General features: G+C 48.9%; 11 protein-coding genes across 11 annotated transcripts; 2 read left to right on the forward strand and 9 right to left on the reverse strand.

Annotated features, from left to right (window-relative positions):
• Window positions 1-456: 456 nt before the first annotated feature.
• N7511_003214 (uncharacterized protein) lies at window positions 457-1941 on the reverse strand (the record flags this gene model as incomplete). The annotated part of the gene is made up of 1 exon (XM_057125639.1): window positions 457-1941. One exon carries the CDS (start codon window positions 1939-1941, stop codon window positions 457-459), a length of 1485 nt encoding a protein of 494 aa, XP_056987798.1.
• Window positions 1942-2274: 333 nt separating this feature from the next.
• N7511_003215 (anoctamin family protein) lies at window positions 2275-4714 on the reverse strand (the record flags this gene model as incomplete). Its single annotated transcript, XM_057125640.1, has 4 exons — window positions 2275-4002; window positions 4058-4352; window positions 4414-4567; window positions 4633-4714. The coding sequence occupies 4 exons, from the start codon at window positions 4712-4714 to the stop codon at window positions 2275-2277; spliced, it is 2259 nt and encodes a 752-aa protein (XP_056987799.1).
• A 2145-nt stretch (window positions 4715-6859) lies between these two features.
• N7511_003216 (magnesium transporter CorA family protein) lies at window positions 6860-8055 on the forward strand (the record flags this gene model as incomplete). Its single annotated transcript, XM_057125641.1, has 2 exons — window positions 6860-7395; window positions 7470-8055. 2 exons carry the CDS (start codon window positions 6860-6862, stop codon window positions 8053-8055), a joined length of 1122 nt encoding a protein of 373 aa, XP_056987800.1.
• Window positions 8056-8402: 347 nt separating this feature from the next.
• Window positions 8403-9644, reverse strand: N7511_003217 (PHD finger domain-containing protein; the record flags this gene model as incomplete). Its single annotated transcript, XM_057125642.1, has 1 exon — window positions 8403-9644. The coding sequence occupies one exon, from the start codon at window positions 9642-9644 to the stop codon at window positions 8403-8405; it is 1242 nt and encodes a 413-aa protein (XP_056987801.1).
• Window positions 9645-11771: 2127 nt separating this feature from the next.
• On the reverse strand, window positions 11772-12080 carry N7511_003218 (uncharacterized protein; the record flags this gene model as incomplete). Its single annotated transcript, XM_057125643.1, has 1 exon — window positions 11772-12080. The coding sequence occupies one exon, from the start codon at window positions 12078-12080 to the stop codon at window positions 11772-11774; it is 309 nt and encodes a 102-aa protein (XP_056987802.1).
• A 127-nt stretch (window positions 12081-12207) lies between these two features.
• N7511_003219 (S53 family peptidase) lies at window positions 12208-14121 on the forward strand (the record flags this gene model as incomplete). The annotated part of the gene is made up of 3 exons (XM_057125644.1): window positions 12208-12316; window positions 12379-13352; window positions 13405-14121. 3 exons carry the CDS (start codon window positions 12208-12210, stop codon window positions 14119-14121), a joined length of 1800 nt encoding a protein of 599 aa, XP_056987803.1.
• Window positions 14122-14860: 739 nt separating this feature from the next.
• Window positions 14861-16027, reverse strand: N7511_003220 (uncharacterized protein; the record flags this gene model as incomplete). The annotated part of the gene is made up of 1 exon (XM_057125645.1): window positions 14861-16027. The coding sequence occupies one exon, from the start codon at window positions 16025-16027 to the stop codon at window positions 14861-14863; it is 1167 nt and encodes a 388-aa protein (XP_056987804.1).
• Window positions 16028-17370: 1343 nt separating this feature from the next.
• N7511_003221 (uncharacterized protein) lies at window positions 17371-19601 on the reverse strand (the record flags this gene model as incomplete). The annotated part of the gene is made up of 5 exons (XM_057125646.1): window positions 17371-18106; window positions 18180-18978; window positions 19031-19087; window positions 19146-19444; window positions 19495-19601. The coding sequence occupies 5 exons, from the start codon at window positions 19599-19601 to the stop codon at window positions 17371-17373; spliced, it is 1998 nt and encodes a 665-aa protein (XP_056987805.1).
• Window positions 19602-19926: 325 nt separating this feature from the next.
• On the reverse strand, window positions 19927-21078 carry N7511_003222 (uncharacterized protein; the record flags this gene model as incomplete). The annotated part of the gene is made up of 5 exons (XM_057125647.1): window positions 19927-20117; window positions 20173-20397; window positions 20469-20576; window positions 20657-20972; window positions 21034-21078. The coding sequence occupies 5 exons, from the start codon at window positions 21076-21078 to the stop codon at window positions 19927-19929; spliced, it is 885 nt and encodes a 294-aa protein (XP_056987806.1).
• Window positions 21079-21709: 631 nt separating this feature from the next.
• Window positions 21710-22165, reverse strand: N7511_003223 (uncharacterized protein; the record flags this gene model as incomplete). Its single annotated transcript, XM_057125648.1, has 1 exon — window positions 21710-22165. The coding sequence occupies one exon, from the start codon at window positions 22163-22165 to the stop codon at window positions 21710-21712; it is 456 nt and encodes a 151-aa protein (XP_056987807.1).
• Window positions 22166-22719: 554 nt separating this feature from the next.
• N7511_003224 (uncharacterized protein) lies at window positions 22720-24916 on the reverse strand (the record flags this gene model as incomplete). Its single annotated transcript, XM_057125649.1, has 10 exons — window positions 22720-23058; window positions 23113-23198; window positions 23255-23544; window positions 23593-23617; window positions 23674-23704; window positions 23759-24154; window positions 24203-24280; window positions 24334-24606; window positions 24664-24716; window positions 24772-24916. 10 exons carry the CDS (start codon window positions 24914-24916, stop codon window positions 22720-22722), a joined length of 1716 nt encoding a protein of 571 aa, XP_056987808.1.
• Window positions 24917-25453: the final 537 nt, after the last annotated feature.

Here is a 25453-nt window from a genome sequence, read left to right on the forward strand (position 1 = left end):
TACACCCCCCTATTGATCACAAGCGCAAGGGAGAGAGAGCCACGGAATAGAACTAGGGCTAAGACCCCCATACACAGCCACCGCCACAATCCGCCTTTGCTCATTATTCTAGGCAACCTTCATTGCAAATGGTGAGGCTGTTGTAGCCATCGCAAGCCTACTCTCCAAAACAATCAAGAAGTAAAGCTGGTGACACCAGTTGCGGAACGGTAAATATCCAATGTATCAATTGAAAATGATCAAAGAAATGCCGAGTTATACTCTAGCAAATGCTATCTATGAAAAAAGAAAAAGAAGAAAGAGACTCCAGTCTCAAAATGCAACAATGCAAATAACAACAGAGGGCCCCGCCAGCGACCAGCCGCCAGCATGCTCCAACACTCAACCTCAACAACCAGGAGGGAGCGAAGAAACGGAGAGAATCAATCCCGGCTCATCTAAAAAATGGAAATTAAATTAGGCATGATCTATTGCATCAGCTTCATGCTTTGTAGTCGTTGCTTTCATCTGATCCTGCCAGACGGCGAAGCCAAGTAGTTCAAGGAGATAGCGCTCACGATATGTGAACATGCGGACGCCTGTGGTTTGCAGGAAACCTTTTGCGTGTGTCAGGAGGATTTCGCTGTGAGATGCCGAAAGTGTGTAGAGGGTATCGAGCGAGATGGTGATTTGATCGGGGAATTCAGAGAGGACGGGAACCTCAGCCAGGAGGTGACGGGTCTTTTTGTCGCGGGATAGAGAGTCGCAGTAGGATTCCAGCATACGTTCACGGGCAATGAATTTGAACATAGAGTCCAAGGAGTCAAGTTGGACGATTGCCTGGGGGAGGGAGCTTTGTGGCTCGGCAAGGCCTCGTTGCATGAGCACGACATATTCCAGATCTTCGATCAAAGGAGTGAGCTGTATATTTGCTGGAGAGGAATAACCCAGGATGGGACGGTCGTAGCCGAGCTTCTTACGCCAGAAGTAGTTGCACAGGATGAGAGATATGATGCACGGGATGAGTACAACATATCCCCACCAGCGCTCAGCAGTGACCATGGAGGCGGCACCAGCAACGAGACCATTCAGACCATTTATACCAGCATGCCACTGGAAGCGACGGAAACGGGTATGCAGACGACGGCGAATATCACCACTCGGTTCGCGTGCATACACAGCAGCGTCATGCAAACGAAAACGATGGATCAAAACGCCAGACCAGACAGCATTAAAAAGACCAAACAATGCCGCGAGACCGTTGCCAATATATCCAGAGAGCAGATTACTAGCCTTGTAAACACGAGGATTGGCGCCGCCAATCGCCATCAGCGTCCCAGTGCCAACAAGCAGAGCACCAAAACCCATGAGCACATCCATAACAATGCGATCGACAACCTCGGTTCCAAGCTCGCGGAACCCAACACTGATTCGACTATCAATTAACTGAACCAGCTCGGCATTTTTATCATGATACTGGCGCAAGCGCTGTAAATGAGCCCGTTCCGCTCGGAGAAGTGTAACATTCCGCCAACTTAGACGGTAATCCTGGAGAGCGACAAAGATCATGCCCAGTGCAAGTGTACCACCAATACCCATGAGCACGGCAGCAAACTTCGGCACGGGGATCTCATTCCAGACATTTGCGGCGAAGTCTCCTGCGTTCGCTAGCTCGAGGTATGCCACGCTCGCCAGCAGACTGTTCCGGAATTGGGATTGGTGTAGCAAGCGGAAACGCCCTCTCCGTCGGACAAGAGTGACCTGACCGCTGCTGGTTTCGAGGGATTCTTGCCAGGTGATGTCGCTGGCTTCGCGCATGAGTTTTCCAACCACGGGGGGCGAGGAATCAGATTGGGAGGGAGAGACTAGCTTCATTGCCCTGGCGTTGTCTGGGGGTGATTGGGAGAGGCGGGTCGGAGTGGGTGTTATGAGGGTATCGCAGGAGTCGGTTGGAGCCGCCATTTTGTGAAGATTTTTGAGGGTGGCCGTGGGGATGGGGAGGTTCACATGTCGATTTTCATGCCATACTTTGTACAACTGAGTATATGAGGAGGAACAAAGATTGAGAAGGAAGTTCAGGAGAGGTCAGGAAGTAAAGAGAAAAGAAGCCACGCAAGCGGGAAGACCGGGGTACCAATAAAAGCCAAGGCGCGGTGGAGTCAGCCCTGTAGGGCTGAAGATCTACGCACTTTTGGTTAATCCGCGAAATTACCAGGTTTGTTTTATTGGATACTGGCTAAACATAGATGTGAGGCAGCAATATATTCACAATGGGATCTAATAATACATCTGTCTCTATGCTTCTTTGGACTGTTTCAAGCCATCCCCTGCTTTGGAGGTGAGAGCGCGAATCAGCTTGACGCCTGCGTCCGCCGCCGTATCGCGGGATAGGCCACTCCAAAATTCGGCCTCGCGGTCGGATCCGCCAAGGACAGCATCCTCAGGTTCATCCTTTGTAGGAGAGGGAATTCCGTCGGGAACGGACTCCTTCTCAGTGCAGCCGTATACATTCACCCGCTCGTTGAACCGCACACGCGGACGAGTTCGGCCATTGGGTGAGCCCCGAGAGCCAGAGCTGGGTGATCCCGAGCTGGGTGAGCTTGATCTCGCCAGGCTCGCAGCGAAATAACTCTGGCGAACGGCATACCGGCGGGCTTCTTCCCGTCGGATGGTGTCTGAGAAGATCTTCTCGAGGGCCACGGAAGCTGTGAATCGCATACCAAGGTATGCCTGCTCTGCAATAAAGATGGTCAACAGCAGATATGACAGACGCACCTCATGCATCGGTCCTCGGTAGACGTGTACGATCGCTGCCGTCGAGAGAGTGCCTAGCCATGCCATAAAGTCTAGGCCAAGCAGACATGGGCCGATCGAGTCTGCTCGGATAGGGGGCGGGCGCTGACATTCTAGTGTAAGCTTGAAGAAGTCACCTCGGAGTTCGAGCCAGTTGTTCAGCAAGAATCCTAGTGGAACAAGTGGCCAGGCAACTCCGAATAGTGCCAGGTATCCAAATTGAACACACATCTCAAGGATGTCTTCCTCGACGTGGTACTGTTCTGCGTCGGCCTCACTACGCAACCGGGTCAAAAATTTGGCTTCATCTGGCGGGTCAATCAGCAAAAGATCGGTGGCCTTGGAATAGCTTCGCTTGCGCCCAAATTCAGCCTTGCGATCGCGATAATTGCGCCATTTCTGCCACAGGATATTCTTCACATATGGCAGAATAATTTCTTCACCAAAGCTCAGGACTTGGGCTGTCATCGACAGATAAATGACCTCCTGTTGAAAACGGCTCGTATCTACTTCAAATGCTTTTTGTCCACTGAGCAAGTCGGCCTTGTATCCTGTCTTTCGCACAAAGTCGAGGTGTGGGACGATCGAGCTGCCAAACGGAACATAGACGTAGGCAGTCAGGATTGTGGGTAAGAAGGATGTGATAAAGTTCATCACAAAGGTCTTTTGAGTTTGCGCAAGATCGTATTGGTCCTGCGTTCGGTAGTTCTCGTAATCGGTAAGGCGAGTTGCAATGTTTGTGAGGAAGGAAGTGATGGCAGGCAATGAGAGGGAGAAAAGGATGGTTGGCACGAATTCGAGATAGCTCTTGAAAGGTCCGTCATACACCTCGGAAATAAACACCTCCGATGCGAAAGACGCGACAATCAACGCTCCGAGGGCGATACTGGCGACCGACGCAAAGGGGACTAAGAGCAATTGTCGGGAGAATTGCTTCCAGCCCGGGAAGACGTGCTTGATCTGTCCACTGATAGGATCTTTGACCTCTTTTTCCCAAACGTACTGCTTTCGATTGACTTTTAATCGACCAACACCTTTGACGTCCCATCTTTGACTCAGATCGGCCTCTCGGACTTTCCAATATTCGACAAATATAATGCACCAAGCACAGAGAACAACTCCATAAATGATGGAATACGGTCCCAGATAAGCCCATCCAATAATCCCTAGTGCTGCGGGCACCACAAGAAATAGTGAATAGCAATGTATGAATGCGTAGTAGAAAGCGACCTAGAAATAGTCAGCCATCGCGGATATCTCGGAATGAACATTGCGGGAACCGTACCTTTTCGCCAAAGAGAGCTCGAATCGCATCCAAATCCTGGCTTGTCAACACAGTTTTCCGACTCCATTTCCGCAGCATGTCACTGCAAGCCTCTTTATCGTGTAACGGAAACGAGGCAGTAACGCGCTCCCATTGTCCAAAGCCGGGCGTTATGCCAGCACCACCAATCTTCTTTTGCCAGGTGACAGCGTGATACACCGAGCGAATTTCCTCGGATGGGGTTTCGGCGTCAGCAATAGCGGTCTCATCGCCATCTGGTAAGGTATGTGTAATCCCGAACAACCAATCTTTAATTCTGCAATGCCATCAGCTCTCACCCCACGCATCCCGCCAGTAATCCAACTTAATATGCTTACCTCGACTGATGTACCAGGTTCCCTAGGTGATCCCGTGGTACCCGAATACACACCAACAGTGCAGAGCCGTGGCCGTGGCGTACCTGGACTCGCAAACCAGCTTCACTCAGATCGTGGATGAGGGTTCGGAACTCGGTGATGGCTTGTGCTTGGTCTGGGGTTGTTAGATGGGGCGGAAATCTTCAGGTTTCCAAGCTCGAATTGACTTGCCGATTTCACCAAACTCATACTGTAGCACCCAATCGACCCCCAGGTTATCATGTTCATCGTCTTCGTCCTTTTGCCCCGCGAGCCAAGACATGGTTGGGAAGGTGTGTGAAGGTTGCAGGAGGAAGAAGTGGGGGGGAAAGTGAGGTCAGAGCAAACTGGCTCTAATTACCCACAGCTACACACACCTTCAGGGCTATTTTCATTTTCTCTGATCTACACGGTCGAGCTGATGGGACTGCTGTTCTCCTTTACTTCTTTCCCCTTCCCCTTTGTTTTTTTTTTTCTCTCTTTTATCCCCCTGACCATCTTCAATCCATCAACTAACACCATTCGCATTGCCGTGGAAAATGTCCGGTATGCCCGGCCCTGATCCCGGCAAGGCGCGTCACGAGGCTCCACGGGCCAAGCTTCAGCCCTACGGGGCAGGTTTTCCTCATCCCCCGGTTTTGCCACCACTGACAGGCAGCAACTTGACATTATTGTTACAAACTATCAGACCTCCTTGCTTACCAGATTCACTAATTAGCAATTCCAAGGTTCAGGGTTTGCGACCGTGCAGGAAATGAGGCTGGCGCCAGCGGATCTCAAAGGGCTACAGGGCTGTCTCCACCGCGTTCGCCACGTCGGATTGGCAGAAATGGGCCCTCGGCCTTGGCCTTACAGGGCTGCACAGGCAATTGGCGTCAAAAGACATGGGCAACTGCATAGTGGGATCTGCTTCAGTATTTCAAGGTTCACCCCTTGACTTACCTAACGAAATCGGGAACCGTGAGGAAGGAGCCCTTAGGAATAGGAGTCTGAAGTCCGGGAGAAGACTGTTGAGGCCAAAATCCTGCTGCCTGACTTACGTGCCAAGCCTCAAAGTTTTATTTGCATTTTTGATGCTCGACACTACTTTTTTCGTTGGTTTTGTTATTGGGCTCCAGTTATGCGGTCAGAGGCGATTTTCAACCAATTGGCTTAGGCACCAGAGTTTCCACAGGTCGCACTGCCACCGAAACGGTCTAGTCCAGATGGTAGGCATGACCCGTGCATTTGGCGTATATCCGACGCTTCCATCATCGCTATATATGGAGAAAGTCGCGCTGCACTCTCTCCAACCTAGGAATGGGGGAAAGAATACACGAGGTCAATTCATTTGACTCTGCCAGTTAACACATTCAATTTAATTCTCGTCTCTCTTCTTCACTGTCCCGCTTGACTGACCTGGTCATCGTACTCGCCGTCTTGGCTCTATGCTGGAGTCCGTTATCGAAATCATGGCTCGTCGGTTTCTTCGCGAGCAAAATATCACCCTCGGGTTGAGCCTCGTGCTTTTTATTTTCATGTTTTTGCCTACATTCCTTATTCTCGTGGCTGTCATTGTCTTTTTCGGGCTCGCCTGGCCGCGACTGCGCGGGTCAACTGCTTTAGACCGCGAAAAAGGAGTGAAAGATCGGCAATCGGAGGCTAAACAAGTTTCCTGAGGGTATGGTTTGATCTGCACATAGCGTGTTACTGAATTGGTTGACTGACTGATCTGCAGGTGTCACACGGTGTCTGGTTTTGTATTGAGCGTTCTTACGGAGTTACGTGGGCATTTCCAACGAGATCCTGTTCTTGTTTCGCCTTAATGGACTGAAAAATTACTTATTCAGATTTGTGCCTGTCTTGTTGTAATATATGTATCAAAATCACAACTTCTTCCATATTTCATGGGTTCTGCGAGTGTAACAAGATCACGAACAGAAGCAGAAACTACCGTAACTAATGCCAACCACGACACCAGATTCTTCAAGAATCACTGAAATCTGGGGACCTTGGAGAACGTCGATGCCTAACTCGGCACTGGCGTTCCGAAACCAAACTATGGAATCCTCTGGGCGAATCTGCGGACGTTGAGTCATTGGCGAATTTTCAATTCCAGTTCCACTTCCAGTGCATGGAGCCCGCGGGTAGGGCTGAGAAGAAATTGGCGTACGTTGGGTCGCTTTGTTCTCCCCAGGGGGATTTCCTATTCTCCCTCCGCGTTCTTGACCACCTATGACCATCATCAGGCACTCTTTCTTCAACCTCTACTTGAGATTCATTCCCGGAGAACTAGAATGGGCTGAACATACTATATTTCTTCATCCATGAGCGTGTGAATATACAAAGAACGTACTCCCTGTCACGAACATCATCTTCAGATGGCAGGAGATCACCGGTCTAGCCACCGAGTACCAACCAACCTATCGGACAGATAAAGAGAGCAAAGATGGAACGTCCTCAGGAGAAAAGCGAAGTCATGGACGAGTCTCTGCCTGACCGGTTTAGCTTGTTCTCGTCTAAGACGAAAGAGGTCATCACCTCGTCGAAATGGGACACTCTCTTCCAAGACGGAGAAAACGATCTTATGACCCAGGAGAGGCACAAGGGTCGTCCAGATCCCAACCAGCCCATCTGGTGGATCGACATCCGTGATGCCAACGAGGAAGACGTTGATGTCGTCGCCCAAGCGTTGTCCATCCACCCCTTGACGGCTGAGGATATAGCCATCCGCGAGCCACGGGAGAAAGTCGACGTGTTCAAGAATTACTACTTGATTTCATTCCAGACATTGGTTGACAACGCGGCTCAACAGGAAAGACCTGGTATTCCCGTCTCCGCTGCCTTATACATCCTCGTCTTCCAGTATGGTGTCGTCACTTTCTCACCTAGTGGATGTGGACATGTCACTCGGGCGCGAGAACGTATTCGCAAGATGCACGATCCATCCATTCTGACGAGCGACTGGGTCTGTTATGCAATGATGTACGTCGCCCTCTCCTTATACTTCAACTCAGCCTCGAAACACACAGATCAGAAAAAGCTAACATGCACAAAAGCGACGATATAATCGACAGCTTTGAACCCATGACCCGGGCCGCAGAAGCCGAATCAGAAGCTATCGAAGACCAAGTGTTCATCGCACGCATCGACGACGCAAAAGAACTAATCCCACAAGTCGACTCCCTCCGCAAGAAAATAACCCACATCATCCGCTGTCTGCACGGCAAAGTCGACGTCCTAAGTGGCTTCGTCAAGCGCTGTCAGTCACCCGACAAGCACCCCGTGTTCCCGGATGGAGACCTGCTCTTGTACCTCGGCGATGTGCAGGACCATCTTGTCACGACGTTGTCTACGCTTGGACATATTGATGAGATCATTGGTCGGTCCCAGGCAAATTGTTTGGCGCAGCTGAGTGCTACCAACCTGCGACTCAGTTTGACTATTAATTCGGGGTTGAGTAAGGTTACGCTTCTTGCTACTGTGTTCGTGCCGTGTCATTTGATTACGGGGATGTGGGGGATGAATGTTGAGGTTCCAGGCCAGAATGACGGGGGACTTGGGTGGTTTTTTGGTATTGTTGGTTGTTTTGCTGCTTTTATGGTTGTTTGCGCTGCTATGGCTTGGAAGTATAAACTTTTGTAGATGACTCGTCTGGGCCCGATGTTGATATATTGTCTGTTAGGAGAAATGCCGACTTGGAATATATTAATCTGCATTGGGATTCTGTCATGATTCAGCAATTCCTTACCAAGCTTTCGATACATGACTATGAAGCATTCCGATATTTTGTTACGCTTTCCGGCAACTTGCGACAATATCCTGACGTTTTTGTTGCAGTGTTCATACGCAAGCCCCTATGCTGTATTGTTGAACAACAAAAGAAATATAATACGGGCCGTTATCACTTTTTATTTCTTCGTTTTCTTTCCCGCCACCGGCGCTGTAGAAATCTGTCCATTTAATGCAATATAATCAATAACGACCGAGAGCTAGGAACTGTCTTCCATTCCATAAGCCAGTCCAGAGAAGGAGTGATTGAAAAGGATTGTATACTGTATAAGCGAAGGCGCAACTGAGAAGAGATTTCCCAGGAATTGTAGGTCCGGTCGTAAATGAGAAGGTTTAGAGAGTCGCAATTGAAGTGATTTAATGAGACCTTCGTCTCTAACCTGACATCCTTCCCTGACTTTCCGACGGCTGAACCTATTGATCCCGCCAGGATCAAGTGCGATACCGGCTTTTTCCTGGCAGTCCGAACAAACGTACCGATATACAGAAGATTTGCTTTCCAGACCGACACAATCCAAGTGTTGCCAAGCATGGCATTTAGAACAACAGATACCGTGCGTCTCCAGTCCAGTACGCTTGCCGCAGCAAGGTATAGACGACTTAAAAGTTTGCACGTCAATGTTCTCGAATTGGGATTCTGAAGCGTAGTAACATTGCTCAGCAATGAGGGATGCCTGCGAAAATGCTACGGCATCTCGCGGTTCCAGTTCATGAAGAATCATCTCAACAATCTCAGGCGGGATGTTGACAGGCCACTTCTCCCGATGGGCGTGAGACTTCTTCCAGCAGTTCGATGTTAGAACCCGGGCTAGAGCACGGAACCCAGACGAACATTGGGTTGCTGAATTGTTGGATAGCAGTATTAGGCTCCTAGAGGCCCGAACAACCTCGTGAGAAAGTTCCACAAAAACGAGATGACGCGGTGAGATAACGATTAAGCCAACGTCGTCATGGCTAAGCCTAGAGTTGCCAATATATGACTTAGCTTTTGAGACGGCTTCATTTATCATGGCGTTGGATTCAAGGTCATCCTGTAAAACAACAAGGTATCCATGAAACCAATATACGTCTGCGTCGGGGTAGCTCCAAATGGGAATTGACGCGAAAGAGATTGGAAGGTCAACGTTGTAATCGAAAGATACCTCAAAATCCCAGGCTGCAAGACGCAGGAAAGCAACACATAATACCCTGAACACAGGAGATTCGTATCTCCATGTCGAAGGGTCATCAACATAGAAGCGCCAAAGAAAAACGAGGTCGGTAAAGAATCGCTCCTGTAGCTCGTTCATAGGAGTAGGGATACCAAAGTCCATCTCTAATGTCTCGAATTTCTTTGCTTGTGCCTTGTTGCTCTCACAAATGTATTCACTGAACATGTATCGAGGTTTCCGCACGATGTAATAATTGATGCTCGATATCCCATCGATCTCAGCGAGATCCATCCGTATTGCCGAAGGTGCTAATGATCCGTCAAGCTCACTCCATAATGAGATTATGAGGATCCCAGCATCTATATCGACAGTGTATACGTAATCTAGATTCGAATGAAGTGGGCTAGAAAATGGGACCGCTTCCCATCCTTCAAGGTTATCGGGCTTGTCGCGTAAATATTTGATGGTTCTCAATGTCGACTCATCGTCAAGGGGGCTTATCTGCGCTCGAGGGCGATATAAGCGATACCATTTCCCTAAGATCGTATGTTGGCGTTTGCAAGTCATATAGTCTCGACCATCACTAACCATTGATGTGTAAGTTCCAGAGCCCTCTACACCCCATTTGATAAAGTCCTGGAGAGGGAAGTGTGGTGGTAATGCTAGATATGCTGGGTTGCGGAGCTGTTATATCCAGTGGACCGGTGTGATCATGGACGGCAAGGTGAAGTTCCCCTGCGAAAGAGGGAAAGAAGTTCCAAAGAAGCTGGTACCTATCTCAAAAAGCCCTATGCATTCCGGCGCAAAGAACGCCAGATTCGTAATGGAGAAATAATCTCATCCCAGGATTTGACCAGTCATTGCACGGTCAGCTGACTTCATCTCCCGCTGTACTTGGTGGCCGTTTCAACCCGACGAGTCACTTCTAACCAACTAGACTTAACTTAACATTAGTTAACTTAATCTATAGATAGGCTACTAATGTCACTCTTATATTTATCAACTAGCCACTAAGAGGTTATTTTGGTTCTCTGATAATCTGGCGACACATCAAGCGCTAGCTTCGCCTGCGTCTGTACTGTCTCATCCTCCCCCTCTCCCCCTCATTCTCATTTAATTTTCTGGTATATGAACTCCTCTCAAGTCGCTCTATTCAAGTTAAAGCAGAATCTGCATAGCACGTTTATAAGGTGCGCTCTTGGTCGCTCTAGGAATCAGAATCATAGTTCCTAGGGGACCTACGGCTCCTAGGAGCGAATGATCTAGCTACGGGGAACAGCATTGAAGATAGGTTACGTGACAGCTTCTACAATATGAACAAGAGTTTTTTATTACGCCCCTATATCTTCTTAAACGTCAGGCACGGGTCTGATGCCTAGCACATTTAGAGCTTTCATGCAGAGCCTTGCACGAAATGGGAAGATTGAATGGCTTAGCTTTCACAATAGCCTAGCGTTACTACACTATCAAATAGTAGAGCGAAATGCGCAAATCTCGTCTTCATCCACGCGATCTGAGCTTTTCTGATGACATTGAAGGATTACCATCAACCATGTAAGTTATACAGACGAATCGTTACTTAACCGAACTTCTGATGTAGAACAAGACACTCCGCTCTGTATACTTCGGGCGGTCACCAACCACGGGCGATCGTTTCTGCCAACGACGTCGATGCAATCTCAATTCCATCCAGGGGCAGTCAGGCTGGTTACATGATCCAGAAAGCACATGGACTACTGCAATGTCACTCGGAATGAACGGAAACCCTGATCCGCTTCCATGATTGGTATCATCTGCATATATTGCCAATCTAGTCACAGCCACGAGGTCGACACATTCATGCTCATCACATTGTACCATAAAAGCAGGGCTGGATTGACAGCCACTCAATTTTCAGCCCTGATCAAGTAGTCCCAGCCCCATGAAGCTTCCGTCGGAGGGGCTGGGCTAGGATCGCACCTCACCATAAGCGCAACCTGAGAATCCCAGCCTCCCGGCCTTCAAGATGCGATAATATGCAGGAAGATTTGTGCTCGCGATGTATCTGGTTTACGAGATTTCCAACAAACGCCACGGATATTGGGGCTTCATCCTCAGCCGGTGGGATTCATCGCTTGATTGGCTGAGAGTTGTTCCCCTGGTGCAGGATCACCATGCCAACTCCGCCGATGTCTTGGCAGGGGCGCATCTGAGATTATCTCTCTGCCCACAGAGCCGAGGACTGGATCCGATGAGACAACGGTTTCGTGTGGACCATATGCAATTTGACCCAAGGGCCTGGCCTTCACGGAGTTTACTGTACTCTGAACCCCTGCGCCTCCTCGCATTGTTGACCTCGCGTCAAGTGTGTGGGTCTGCCCCTGCCGATCGTCGGAGCCCGCCTGCGTAACATTGGGAGAGAGGTCATCTCCATACCGATCACATCACTGGATACTTTGGGGCGTCATGATTTACCTCGGGCACAACGGAGTATCCGTCGGCGCAGAAGCAAGCATGCAGCCCAGCAGGAGTCCGCGATGGAACTCCCAGCACCGAGCCATTAAGAACGACCTCGCTCAACGCTAATCGCCGACGGACATCCGCCACAGGGTCCACAAGGACAACAAGTGCGTGACTGTGGAGGCCAGGGATTAGTGACGCGGGATCGTCCTGAATAATCTCTCTGCCAATCTTAGAGCCCAAACTCTCCAACATTCCTGGCCCATTCTCCCCCGCCAATGCAACCATAATAAATAGCGAACTCACTCGACCCCTCTTTTACAAGCGATTTGGGTATTTATACTTTGTCATTTCTACGTTCGTTTGGTGGAGGTTTCGATTCGTGTTTGATAGGGAGTCACATTCGCTCGTCAACATGATTGCTTCACTTTGGAACCGTCGAGCATTCTCGCTTGCGGTCATTTCCCTTCTCGCATCATCCGCAGCAGCCGATGTCTTTGAAAGCCTGAGGGCTGTGCCCCAGGGTGAGTTTCAATTCATCAGTTCGATATGAAATCAACAATGTGAACCAACTAACACAACATAGGATGGAGATATTCCCGCACACCTCGTGGCAATCAGCCCTTAAAGCTTCAGATTGCACTGGCCCAAGGCGACGCTGCTGGATTCGAGGCAGCAGTGATGGAAATGTCCACTCCCGATCATCCTAGCTATGGAAAGCACTTCCAAACACACGAGGAAATGAAGCGTATGCTGCAACCAAGCGCCGAGTCCTCAGATTCAATCCGTGAATGGCTCGAGAGCGCCGGAATTACTCAGATCGAGCAAGATGCCGACTGGATGACTTTCCACACCACCGTCGAGACTGCGAATGAGCTGCTGGCAGCTAACTTCCAGTACTACGTCAGCAATGCCAAACATATTGAGCGTCTTCGCACGCTAGAGTACTCCGTTCCAGACTCTCTGATGTCCCATGTCAACATGATCCAACCTACCACACGCTTTGGACAGATTCACGCCAACCGCAACACCCTGCACAGCAAGGCCAAGGAGACCAATGAGGCGTTCCGCCTGGCTGCCCAGTCTACTTCTCCTGATTGCAACAGTATTATCACCCCGCAATGTCTCAAAGACATCTATAACATTGGTGACTACAATGCTTCTAGCGATATTGGCAATAAGGTTGGCTTTGCCAGCTACCTTGAGCAATATGCTCAATACTCCGACTTGGCCATGTTCGAGAAGAACATCGCAACCTACGCACAGGGTCAGAATTTCTCTGTCGTTCAATTTAATGGTGGTGGCAACGTCCAGGGCAGTAGCAGCGGTGACAGCAGCGAAGCCAACCTCGACCTGCAATACATCATCGGAGTGAGCTCTCCTGTTCCTGTTACTGAATTCAGCACTGGTGGCCGTGGCGAGTTGGTCCCCGATCTTGACCAGCCCGACCCCAACGATAACAACAACGAGCCCTACCTGGATTTCCTCCAAAGTGTGCTCAAATTGGACAACAATGACCTGCCACAGGTTATTTCCACTTCATATGGCGAGGACGAACAGGTATGATTTCTATTCCCTCCCCATGTTTACCCGATTTCTAACAACCTCGCAGAGCATTCCCGAGACCTACGCACGTAGCGTGTGCAACCTGTACTCCCAGCTTGGCAGTCGAGGTGTCTCTGTTATCTTCTCCTCCGGTGACTCTGGTGTTGGTGCTGCCTGCCAAACCAACGATGGCAGAAACGCAACCCACTTCCCACCCCAATTCCCCGCCTCCTGCCCGTGGGTCACGTCTGTTGGAGCCACAACCGGTACCTCGCCCGAAAAGGCCGTGTACTTCTCCTCGGGTGGCTTCTCCGATCTTTGGGATCGTCCTCAGTACCAAGAAGACGCCGTGAGCTCATACCTCGAGGGCCTGGGTAACACTTGGTCCGGCCTCTTCAACCCCAAGGGCCGAGCATTCCCCGATGTCTCCGCCCAGGGCCAGAACTACGCCATCTTTGAGCATGGCTCCCTGAGCAGCGTCGACGGTACCTCCGCTTCAGCACCTGCCTTTGCCGGTGTCATTGCGCTGCTCAATGACGGGCGTATCAAGAACAAAAAGGCCCCATTGGGCTTCCTTAACCCCTGGCTGTACTCGACTGCTCGCGCGGCTCTTAATGACATCGTCGACGGTGGTAGCACTGGCTGCGATGGCAAGAGCCGCTTCGGTGGCGCCGCCAACGGAGGACCCGCTGTGCCCGGTGCCAGCTGGAACGCGACTAAGGGCTGGGACCCTGTTTCTGGTTTGGGTACACCTAACTTTGGTGAAATGTACAAGGTTGCTTAGAGCGTTTAATTTATAAAGAACTCTGCATGCTGGTCCTGTGTCTGCTCACGTGAAAGGTTATGATCGGTGCATTTTCGGATGAGAAACTCCGCTGTGCATGCACACCAGCCTTACTCATATAAATTCTACTTACCATATTATGAAGATACTTCAATATTTGATCATGCTCTATCGGTAGTTTTTTCTCTTAATGATAGCCACCCGTCAGTACTGATTTTCGCTTGCTCTGAGTGAATGTCCAGCGAGATACCTTTTACTTGATATCATTTATTACGACTCAAGGTATACATCATATCACAGCTTTATGGTCTGTGAGCTTATTATCATACAGAATCATTGAACCAAATGTACCACTATTTGCCTTCGTTGTGACATGCGTTGCCTTCTCTTTTTCCATATCTTCCTTGAGATATAGGTGCCTATTTCCAAAGCTTTGAGGTTTCATCGAGCCCAATCGCTTCGGGTTATACATTGCAGTGCGGTTTCTTATGAATCAACTCGTGTGAACATTCACGCCAAGGCATGGTGCCTGATATTACAATTTCATGGCGATGAGAATATTAAATACCACCAGGTACTTGTACGAGAACACTTCCAAACAATTTACCAATAATACCCGCTCAGTGTGCCATGTTATCAAGTTTTCCTGAAAGCATCCAGGATGATAAGACATTATGTCTCTTTGTTTCCGACTTGATCTCCATGAGATGTCGATCACCATCGTTGAGATACCGATATATCATGCGAGAGAAACATGCGTGCCCGTGCCTCGTGTGCTCAATTGACGGATCACCATTTTTGGTAAAGTTAATAACCGAACGAGGGCAACAATCTGCTGTTGCAGTGGCAGCAGTCGTGTTTCTAATATTCCACGCAAACGTGGTTGTTTCATGGAACCGTCTGGGCTGAGTTCATGCCCGACGAATTCCAATTGCTTTTGAGCATATTGCAGTGTGTCTTCCTTCCTCTGTTCTTGAACTATTGCTTCCGGTAGAATAGAATCATTGAGCAAAAGAAGTTTCAACCCCTTCAGATTCCGTTGGATGACCTCAATGCGAGGTTTTTGGTCTTCCCCAGCGAGGGCTTTCAAGTCATCCCAGCTGTCATGACATTCGTATATTAACTTGCGAAGTTTCTCTTGTAGTATCCGGGTCCACGTATAGTCCATGACGATCTGGGCCAGCTCCCTATCCAACACATTTGTGATCAAATCACCAGGCGCATCCGCTGATGGATCCGCAGAGGGTGGCCATCCCAGTATATGATCACACTCTTTGAAGGTATGACCGCTCCAAAGTAAGTTATTCCATTCAGATGAACTTAGCATGGTCCGGTCTTCCTGGCCCTGCTCCCTGGGCTCAATATGTGCGCAGATTGGTCCAGCCATATCGTACTGCCAGATCGTGAGTGTGAAATCAATGGCATACAAGTTTGCACAGAAGCTTCCGGTCGAACTTGACCTGACCCTTTGATCAGCTCCATTCGCAAAGGCGAACACCACCAAGCCCCACAAGTCGATCCGAGCGGCAGGCATTGATTCCACAACTGCAAGTGATTGAATAGAGCTCCTAGACTGTTGTAAACATCTGCGCTTCATATCGTCAGACATTGAAGTAAAGAGTCTTAGCCAACAGCACTCTCCTCCTTCGGTTTGACGATGCCAGTTGTAACAGTCTGACAGGCATTCTTCGATAACTTTTTGCCAGTCGTTCTTTTTGATTGTGAACACGCCCGTTATCTTGAGACGAAATAACGTCCTGCCTATCCGTTTGCCTGACCCTGTGAACTTTCTATAATTATTTCCGTACCAGGACTTTGCAACTTCCACATCATCCAGCCAATTGTTCAGTGTATTCAGAGCCTCTTTGCCCGTTGCGAAAGCGGCACTGGCTGCAATTTCAGCCATTTTGCCTGTTGTCTCACTATTGATGGAATTCAATCCCAAGCACTCATTATGGGTAGGTGTCAAGAAAACTTCGTTCAACTTACCTTTTTCCAATATATCTGATTATTGTTTGATCATTCAAATCAAATTTTCACTTTTCACACTGAGCGATCATGGCAGAGAATCTAGTAGAATATATAGAGCTGAAAGTTGATCCAATGACTCCTTGATGGCGGCACCTCATGATCTGTGAATCGTATTCAGATCCGAAAGGATTTCTGCATACTGATATGCAGACAACTTACCCTGATGTATGAGGGTGCTAAATACGAAGTCAAAAGTACAAGGTCGTGAATACGAAACTGGTCGAGACTTTTCTGCAGACGGGTGACAAAGTTGGGAGAAGGTTAAAATAAAGTTTATCGTTGCCACCACGCTATGATTGCTCCCACAAGCTTAGATACGAAGATCCACTAGTCTGTATCATAGGGAAGAATCTCCGCTTGAGCTTCTCCGCGGCTTGTCTATTTCATGGTCGTATTCATGTGAGTGACAATGCAGCACGCCTGCTCTATGGTATTTTGTTTCGTCAAAGCTCTTCACTCACTTCTATCAGTGGCAGAGAATGGAACAATCCCTACCATCGTTTAAAATTGGATATTAATTATCAAAGATAAAACTGTATGTAATAATTTGAAGACGAAAGACCGGCGTACTGATAAGTGCTGAGACTGTTCGGAGACACGATGATTGAATTGGTGCATCATAGAGCATACGAGGACGTGGTAAGTGACCATCCCTTTATCACCTGAATGAATTAGAACCTTTGGATGGAAAGGGTTTCTCGGTGTCATAACGCACATATCAATTGACGCGCCGGAAAATTCATGGATGCAAACATCCCAGGACAATGATAGAGAGGACCCTTGCGAACCAGATGTGGACTAGGCTGAGGACTAGAATGCCACCGGACATGTCATAGTCCAAACCTATCCACGGTAAGTCTTTTACACGAGTGCTATAAAGACAGATATCTCGACTTCCAGACAGCCCGCGGTAGGATTTCATGAGGAACTGTTACGACATGACATGGAAGCATCTGGTTACGTACCCAGACCCGGCATGGTACTATACTGTGGCAAGGAAATAAGATACAGTCATGATTTAGGGAGCTTATTGTGAACTTCAGAGGTCAGATCGAAGAAACTCTTCGTCATCAATTCGACAGGGTAAAGCTCGAAGAGAAAGGGTCATAGAATCTTTGATGGAAATAAAACAAATCAGACGAAGAAGTAATTCCCGCTGTCCATCCTATCTAGAAATCACTTGATCACACAAAATACCTGCTTTCCACCACAAGCTTCTCAATCATATAGTCGCAGACCCACGAAATCAGGAGCATAGGTCTGGAACACATCCCCAGTCACCTCATTGCCAATCACCACTGCATTGTCACCATCCTTCCATCCATCGATCACAATACCAAGAGTTGAACTATCCCACCAGCCCAAGCCCGGCCCAAACAGCTCACTGTGGCGCCCAGTCAAGGGGACTTCCAGTCGAACGGGGTCCCCGCCGTTCAGAGTAATTGTCAAATTTCTTGAACTTGACCCGTATCCCCAACTAGTCGCCAAAGCAATGTCATTGTTGATGAAATCAACCTCTAGATACTTTGACGCCGCAGTGGCATTAGACACAGTCGCCGGTACGTTGGTGCTAGCAAGAGAGTTTGCGTCGAGGTAACCGATTTTGGATCCCACTGGAAGACAGAATCCACTATCACATTGTGCAAAGGCTGCGGAGCCGCTGGGAGTGAATGAAGTGCAAGGGTAATATGTGCCCACAGGGGCTTGAATATTGATGGAATCGATTGATGCGGTGGACTGAATGGTTATCTTGTTCGATGATCCTGCCACCAGGGATATGGTAGAAGTGACGCTTGTAGCAGATTTGGCGACTTGGATGACGATTGGCTTTGAGTCCGATGATGACTGCAGTTGAATGCTTCCAGCGGTAGTTGCTGCGTCAGAGAAGACGACCTGGATGGTATGACTGGCGCTTGACGTGTTTGCGTAGATTTCATTGAACGTAATGTCATTGCTATAGTCAGAGAGTTAGTAAACCATGATGGGCCACTACCGATTTTTCGATTCGGGAATATGCATTTACTGACCTTGTTTCAGTTCCGAATGTCTCGCTGGAGTATACACCGGCTTGGGTAGTGTCCTGTAGCTCCAGAAGCATCACACCGTGAGCTTCGACCGAGCTCGTATAGGACGTCTTCACATTGCTGACTGTCGTGCCTTCCCAGACATTCTTGACAGTTCCTGCAGACTGAAGACCAACGTCAGGCAAATTCAAGGTCAAGTCTTGCGCTTTATCAGCCCAATTAATCAACGCCACAACCGTGCGGTCTCCAGACAGAGGCCCGCTCCACACTTCATACTGCTCCTCGGTCCAGCGACGCCGAAGACTAGCGCTGGCACCAAGAGAGTCCTGGTTAAAGGAAATAGCATCCTGGTTCGAAAGAATGGAAAGAGACGCGTCGCTCATCTGTGTCGAGTCATCTTTCAACGCACCCCCGATCACAAGCGGGCTTTTCAGGATAGCCCAAAGCGAGAAGTGAGTTTGCTCTTCGGCAGTGGTGAAAATGTTGTTTCCAACTTCTAGCATGTCGAGATCGGGCCATTGGCCACGTCCGGCGAAGGATGTCTGCGGTACAGCTTGGTTGATAATTCGGAAGATAGTTCGCCATGCGGGAATGATGTCGTTGCCAATACGCCATGTGTGGCCTAGCGATGGCGCCCAGAGAGCGGGGAAGTCGACGCCCCAGTCGCAGATTTGGAACAGGACCTTGCGGTCTTGGGCTGCTAATGCTTTGGTCATGTTTGCATACCGGGTTCGGGGTGAGGTGGTGGGATCATAGTTCGTGTTGGGGTATCCACTTGCAGCGTCGGAGTAGCAGTTGTCATCTGTCTCAAAGTCAGTATATCAGACAGCATTTGAAGAAAACTGGACAGGTACATTTCAGCGAATCAATATTCCAAGACATGAAAGTCGCAGCATCCTGTTCCTCGTGATCTGTATATCGGCATTAGCGAAGCACGGAGCCATTGGAAAGAGTCTTTGAGGCTCATACAGAGACTGCCCATCTGCTCAATTCCAGTGTCGCAAGTCTTGATCCCGGCATCCTCGTAAACGCCAAACAGTAACCCCAGATCATGGATGTAATCTCCAATAGCAGGGAATCCGCTAGGAAATAGTGACTCATTCCAAATCAAGGATCCGTTTGCTAAACGGTCCGCAACAGTCCATCCACAATCTATGGTCACGTAGCGATAGCCAAGTTTGTCTAAACCAAGGTCGACCAAGGCCTTCGCGTTAGAGCGGACAATTGTCTCGTTTGGAGAACACGAGTAGTGGTTGTAGGTGTTCCACCTATGGCACTGTTAGTCAACACATTTTTACATCTCTACTTCTATACATACCCCATTGGAGGTGTATCTGCCACACCATCGTCAAGTCGCGGTTTCAATATGGCGGCAGCGTTGACGCCGAAGGGCAGCAATGACAGCGATAGTATGTTGAGCAACATTGTTTTTCTAGCCCTTGTCTCTCTATAACATGAGCTGCACAATCTTCTATCTTATACTTCTCTGCCCTTGCGTCATTAAATTCGGGGTTTCCTTCATTTGCGGGGTTAAACATTTACATGCAAAGCTAGCACCGGAAAATTCCCCTAACTGGAATAGAATAGATCGGACGGCTGCAGATCTTCCGCAGAAAGAGGTATTTCATTTACCGAGATATAGGGCGGGAACGAAGGATTAACCCCAAACTTAAACCCATTTGCTGGTGTATGTACCTGATTTTACTTCACTGCCGAAGTATAGTAGGGGACAAAAGGTCGAGATAACAATCTACTCCTTGAATACAGGCTCGGAATTCTCAATGTCCGTCTTGCTCAAACACCACTTATCCTGCAAAGCAGGATCAAGACTGCTGGCATAAACATCGGTAGGCCACCACTCACCCCAGCTAGTCAGGAAGATCTGTTGAGGATCGGAAGGTATATCCCGAGCATTGAGGGCACGAAGAATGTTTTGCGCGCCTGTGAATCATGAGTTAATTGGGTCTGCCAACAATTCGGGTTCGTATTCTCTTACCCTCGGGCACGCTCTTGGCATCAGGCATGTCCATAGTCAAACCTAAGCTTGGATGCTGTGCAAGTTTAGTGTTTGGGATCAGACCAGGTGAAACCGCAACAACCGTGCAGGTTGGGAGCTGGCGACGCCAGTAGTGGGCTCCTAGGAGCTGGGCGAATTTCGAGGCGCTGTAGACTACTCGTGCGCTGGCGCCGGAGCCCGCTTTCAAGTCTACATCTAGCGTGGCTGAACCCGATTTCGGCAGTGTTAGCGTGTACCCTTGGGTGAGAAGTACCGATCATGTTTGCATAACTTACAAGGGTCATTTCCTCGCACGCCACGGATGGCACCGGAAGATACGACGGCAATGCGCGACTTTGATGCAGCCAGGGTATCAGCCAGCAGGTGAAGCAGATAATGTTGAGCTGTAGGTTTCCACTTCTAAGTTAGTAAGAGTTTCAATTGTTCAAAGTCGCGTTAACTTGATCATCGACAAGGTACATACCCAAGTGGTTCACTACATATGATTCACACCATTGCGAACCATGAGGACCAGGTCCATCAGCACTGTTCAACATGCCAGCAACTAGGAACAGAGCATCAAGCTTCGTCTGTCTCAACTGGCTTAGAGCTTGTTTCGCGAATGATTGCACACTACGGAGGTCAGAGAGATTGAGGGGCAAGATAGCAACAGAGTGCTTCGCAGTGTTGAAGTTCAGGGCATCGTATGCGGCTTGAGTTCCCGCGGTGTCCCGGGCACCGAGAATGAAGTTATACGATTGCTCCTTCTGTTCCAGAAGCTGTTTGATAGCTTCGAAGCCCTGTGAGATTAAGGATTAAGTAAGAGGTTGGCCAATAGAGATTGCGGGGTGTAATCCTTACGAGACCCGAAGAGGTGCCGGTTGCGATGATAGTTTGGGTAGTCATTTTTTCGAAGTGAACCTTTCCAGTGAAATGATATTTGGGATCCAATGCTGTCCACAGAAGGTAGCTGTGAAGGGATTCGTGATGCCGAGCGGTGTGATCCGTAAGCATAGTGGGTATGAATGACGTCACCGCCAGTGTTCTCTGAGCTTCGTTGAGCTTCAACACTGCCAATCTTGAACTTGGCGAGGAGAATGCGTTTTTCTTACGAGTGAGATTCAAGGTATGCAGGTATCTCACAATAAGAAAGGTGACTTGAGACAATTTGATACGTGCTGGGCAGTGAGTATAGTACTCGCACAGCTAGTTGATTCCAAATGAGTCGAGTTACTCTTGCGAACTGCACAATGTACAGGCAATTCACCGGGTCTAAGAATATCTGCCTGGTGAGTAAAGAAAACCCTCATTTGTCGATTCATGGAGCATCTTCCAAAGTACAAAATGGAGCCATGACAAGCAAAAAAGCCCAATATCCCAATGAAAATTGATTATGTATGCGCAATGCTAATTTTACACCAAAAGGTAAAGCCAAATCCACAAAAAAGCAATACTCGGTCGTAGAAGCGCTTTGGAAAATCCATCGTAACGAGTCATTGACAACCGTTCAAGGCCACATCCAAGCTCAAAGATGAACCTAAGAGAAAGCAGCCATAAAAGCCGATCCAAAGATCAAAGCAACGAGACCAAGTCCGGACTTGGACACAGGCTGGTTTGCGACGGCAGCATTGTGGGTGGAAGTCGAGGTCGAGGTACTGGTGTGGGTGCCGGTGGAGGTAGAAGTCTTGGTGGCAGCGGCAGTGGCGGTCGCATTCTGGCGAGAGGTGTTACAGAAGACGTCGTGGTAGTTGCCGCTCTTGCTGGAGATACAAGATTGGAGAGAGCCGATGTCTTGGCCCTGGGCGAGACAGTAGATACCGCAGTCGTTGTCGTATTTCTTGGGGGAGGCGTCCTTGCAGCAATGATCCATGGCTTCGGTCATGTTACCGCTGATGATGGCGGCGCAGGCATAGTCTGTTGTTGGGATTTGCCAGACACTGCCGCCGCAGCTGGCGGTGCTGGTTGAGCTGACTGAAGTTGTGGTGGTTGACATTTTTGTTGTGGATGTAGATGTGGATGTAGATGTGATGGCCGTGATGCTTTGATGGGAGATGGGATAGCTAGGGGAGAGAAAAAGACGAATGGTCCGATGGCACTCACTTGAATTAAAAGCACTCAAAACAAACAAATTGCCAGGATCCAGAGTTAATCAATCGCAGGGTCAGGTAAGACAATAGTGCCTGACGATCGATGTGACTGGTGTTTCGAATCCTCATCTCCACTGCTATTCGCTATACTTAGAAAGTGGCCCCGAAAAAGGTTTGCCTAGCTGGAATTTCTTGTCAGACAGATCATTTGACGATTGCATGTGATATGTATCATGTACAAGGTCATAGTCTGGGGACAGTTCGTATAAAATAAAATAAACAATTAAGATTGGAAGCTCAGATGTATAGCACAGATATTTATGCGGGTATCATGTTGACCTGCTGTCGATCTTCCAACTCCTGACAGCATTCGGTTCTCGGTTCAGGGAAACGAACATGTCGATCAGCCCAGCCCTATTGAATGATTTGCATGGCCTCCTCGTATTCAACATAGACCGCCTTAATTCTTCAAGTCGGTGACAACATCTTCTTCATGGTTTGAAAACTCTGCCTTGTTTTCCACAAGTTCACGTTTCTCGTCTGCAGGCTCCACGCCTACAAGAGCAAGGAGGCCGATTTCTCTCTCGATTCGAACCTTGCGTTCATTATCTGCAGCGGCCATACCAGTCGATCCGAACAATTCGTCCATCTCCTCAAGGGTCCGACCCTTGGTCTCGGGGACCAAGAAAATAACGTAAACCACAGCAATAGTAGTGATACATCCAAAGAAGATGAATGCACCAAAGTTACTCTTCTCAAGGAAAGGAGATGTAGCAGTACCAACAGCAAAGTTGTTCAACTAAAGGATGCAACGTTAGTTGGGACGACCATGTGCATACACTGTGCAACTTACCCAATTGCTGCTTCCACCAAGACTAACACCCTTGGCACGCATACTAAGTGGGAATACCTCAGAGGTAACAATCCACGCGACAGGTCCTGCGGTGAGATGACGGTCAGCAAGGTTTCACTGCAGTGCAGAGATCCAGACATACCCCAGGAATACGCAAAGTTGATGACGAAGATCCAGACAAAGACGATCGCAACCCAGCCGGCAGCTTTATGTTCGTCAAAGGAGTTCTGGTAGGACCCAATGATACCTGCGACGATAAAGTGACACGAGGCCATTCCGATCGCACCAGCAATGAGAATCTTCTTACGTCCAATCTGATCGACCCAAAGGACGGCAGGGATGGTGAACAAGAATTCCACGATGCCGACTACGCCGGTTGCGAGTAGCGAAATGGTGTTGCCTCCTAGGCCCATATCCCTGAAAATATAGGGTCTTCATGACGTTAGTGTCTGTTCCATCCTGCGGCCATCGTAAACTTACGCGTAGTAATTGATAGCGTTGATGCCTAAAGAATGCGACATCAGTAAGAAAGTTCCAACCTGAGAGCCTAGACTGTCCTACCATTCCATTGTTGAAACACCATGATCATGCACTATGAGATCATTAGCAAGAGTCTAGGTATATCCATGCTAGACAGCAGACATACAGCAGTAGCAGTACGCTTGAAGAGCGACTTATTCGTAACCAAAGAACAATAATCATAGAAGCCAATCTTGAACCGACTCGAGAAGGATCCATCTTGATAATTGGGGTACTTCTCAGCAGCCACCTCTTTTTCAAACAGATACAAACTCTTGATTTCAAGATGCTCAATACGAACAAGGAGATCATCCTCAGAGGTGCCACGCAAGCGAGCCAGGGTCGTAAGGCACTCTGCGTCGCGGCCGGTGTTCATGAGGTGACGCGGAGATTGGGGCATGAACATCATCATGCCAGCAGCCAGAACAAGAGCAGGGAGAACCTGAATACAGACTGGAATCAGCCATGCAGCATCCGATTGTGTTTCACCGGTTCCGCCGATATAATTCGTTCCGTAACCGATCTAAAGATGTCAGAGCCGAGAATCTCCCCAGGGTGCTATGATACATACCCAGAAGCTGATCATGATTCCGAATGTGATGGCTAGCTGCTGCACAGCGACGAGGGATCCTCGGATCTCCGGTGGTGCCTTCCAGTTGTCAGCTTGTTCTTGAATTTCCAGGGCTCCTGAGAAGAACTTACTAACTCGGCATTGTACAGCGGGACAATCATACTCAAACTACCGACACCTAGACCAGTCACGAATCGACCACCGAGGACAAAGTCCTTGTTCTCCGTGCAGGCTTGAACGATGACACCAACACAGAAGACCACCACTGCGACGAGAACCGTGACACGACGGCCCAGCGCGTCGGCGAGATATCCATTGAAGAGGGTTCCAACCCAGGCACCCAGTTCCAGAATAGATGTCAGCATTCCCTGCTCAATTCCCGTCTGGGCGGCATAATTCTGGGTCTGTACGAGAAACTACTGTCAGCATATGCAGCGCTGCAAATTTCAGAAATAACTCACAGCAATCTGGAACGACTTCATGGTCAACACCTGGGCGAACATTCCCTGGTTGTCTGCGTCGCAATCAGATACTCATCCCAAAATATCACTAAATGACAATCTACTCACATCCATACACCAAGCCACCCAGCGACGCGAATAGTCCAATAGAGGTCGTCTTCTTGTTACTGATAAGACCTTTAAAGCCACCCTTTCCCGCGAGCTCCGCGCGCTTGGCCGAGATGGCCGACTCGCCTTGAGGAAGAACAGCCATGACGGATCACCAGACCGACAAAGCGATGTGAAATCGAAAAATAGCCACACCAGGTGCGAAAGCGAGCTCAGATCGAGATTGGAAGCGACAAAGAAGCAGAAACCAATGTCTACGCGCTCTCTGCATGGGGATCTGCATGTTATTTATTCGACCGGCTACTACGGATAATGAACTCGCTCATTCCCCGGGCCATTAGCCCCATGGGGAAAACAGGATCGAGGTATCAGCCCATTGGCGACTAAGCTTCGTGGCGCGTTCGTTCTGGCGCGTGGTCCGACCCTTTGGCTAGGCTATGAGACGGCACAGCCGTCACCGTAGCTATGGGCCGTGCATATCCGAGTCGGGGATTTAGTCGGGGATTTAGCCGTGGATGTTGGCAGGCCGAGACATGGCTGGCTAAATGGGTGTGAATCTATACACGGGGTGGCTTGAAGTAAGTTCTACTTCTCAAATCTTGCCATCCAGAACTTGAATTTGAATCAGATTCTATTAGAATTGTCTGAACACCTAACTCCAACTGCTTCGCATCAAGTATCG

The sequence above is a fragment of the Penicillium nucicola genome, assembly GCF_028828085.1.
Source record: "Penicillium nucicola strain IBT 29836 chromosome Unknown utg000002l, whole genome shotgun sequence".
NCBI classification, from domain to species: Eukaryota; Fungi; Ascomycota; class Eurotiomycetes; order Eurotiales; family Aspergillaceae; genus Penicillium; species Penicillium nucicola.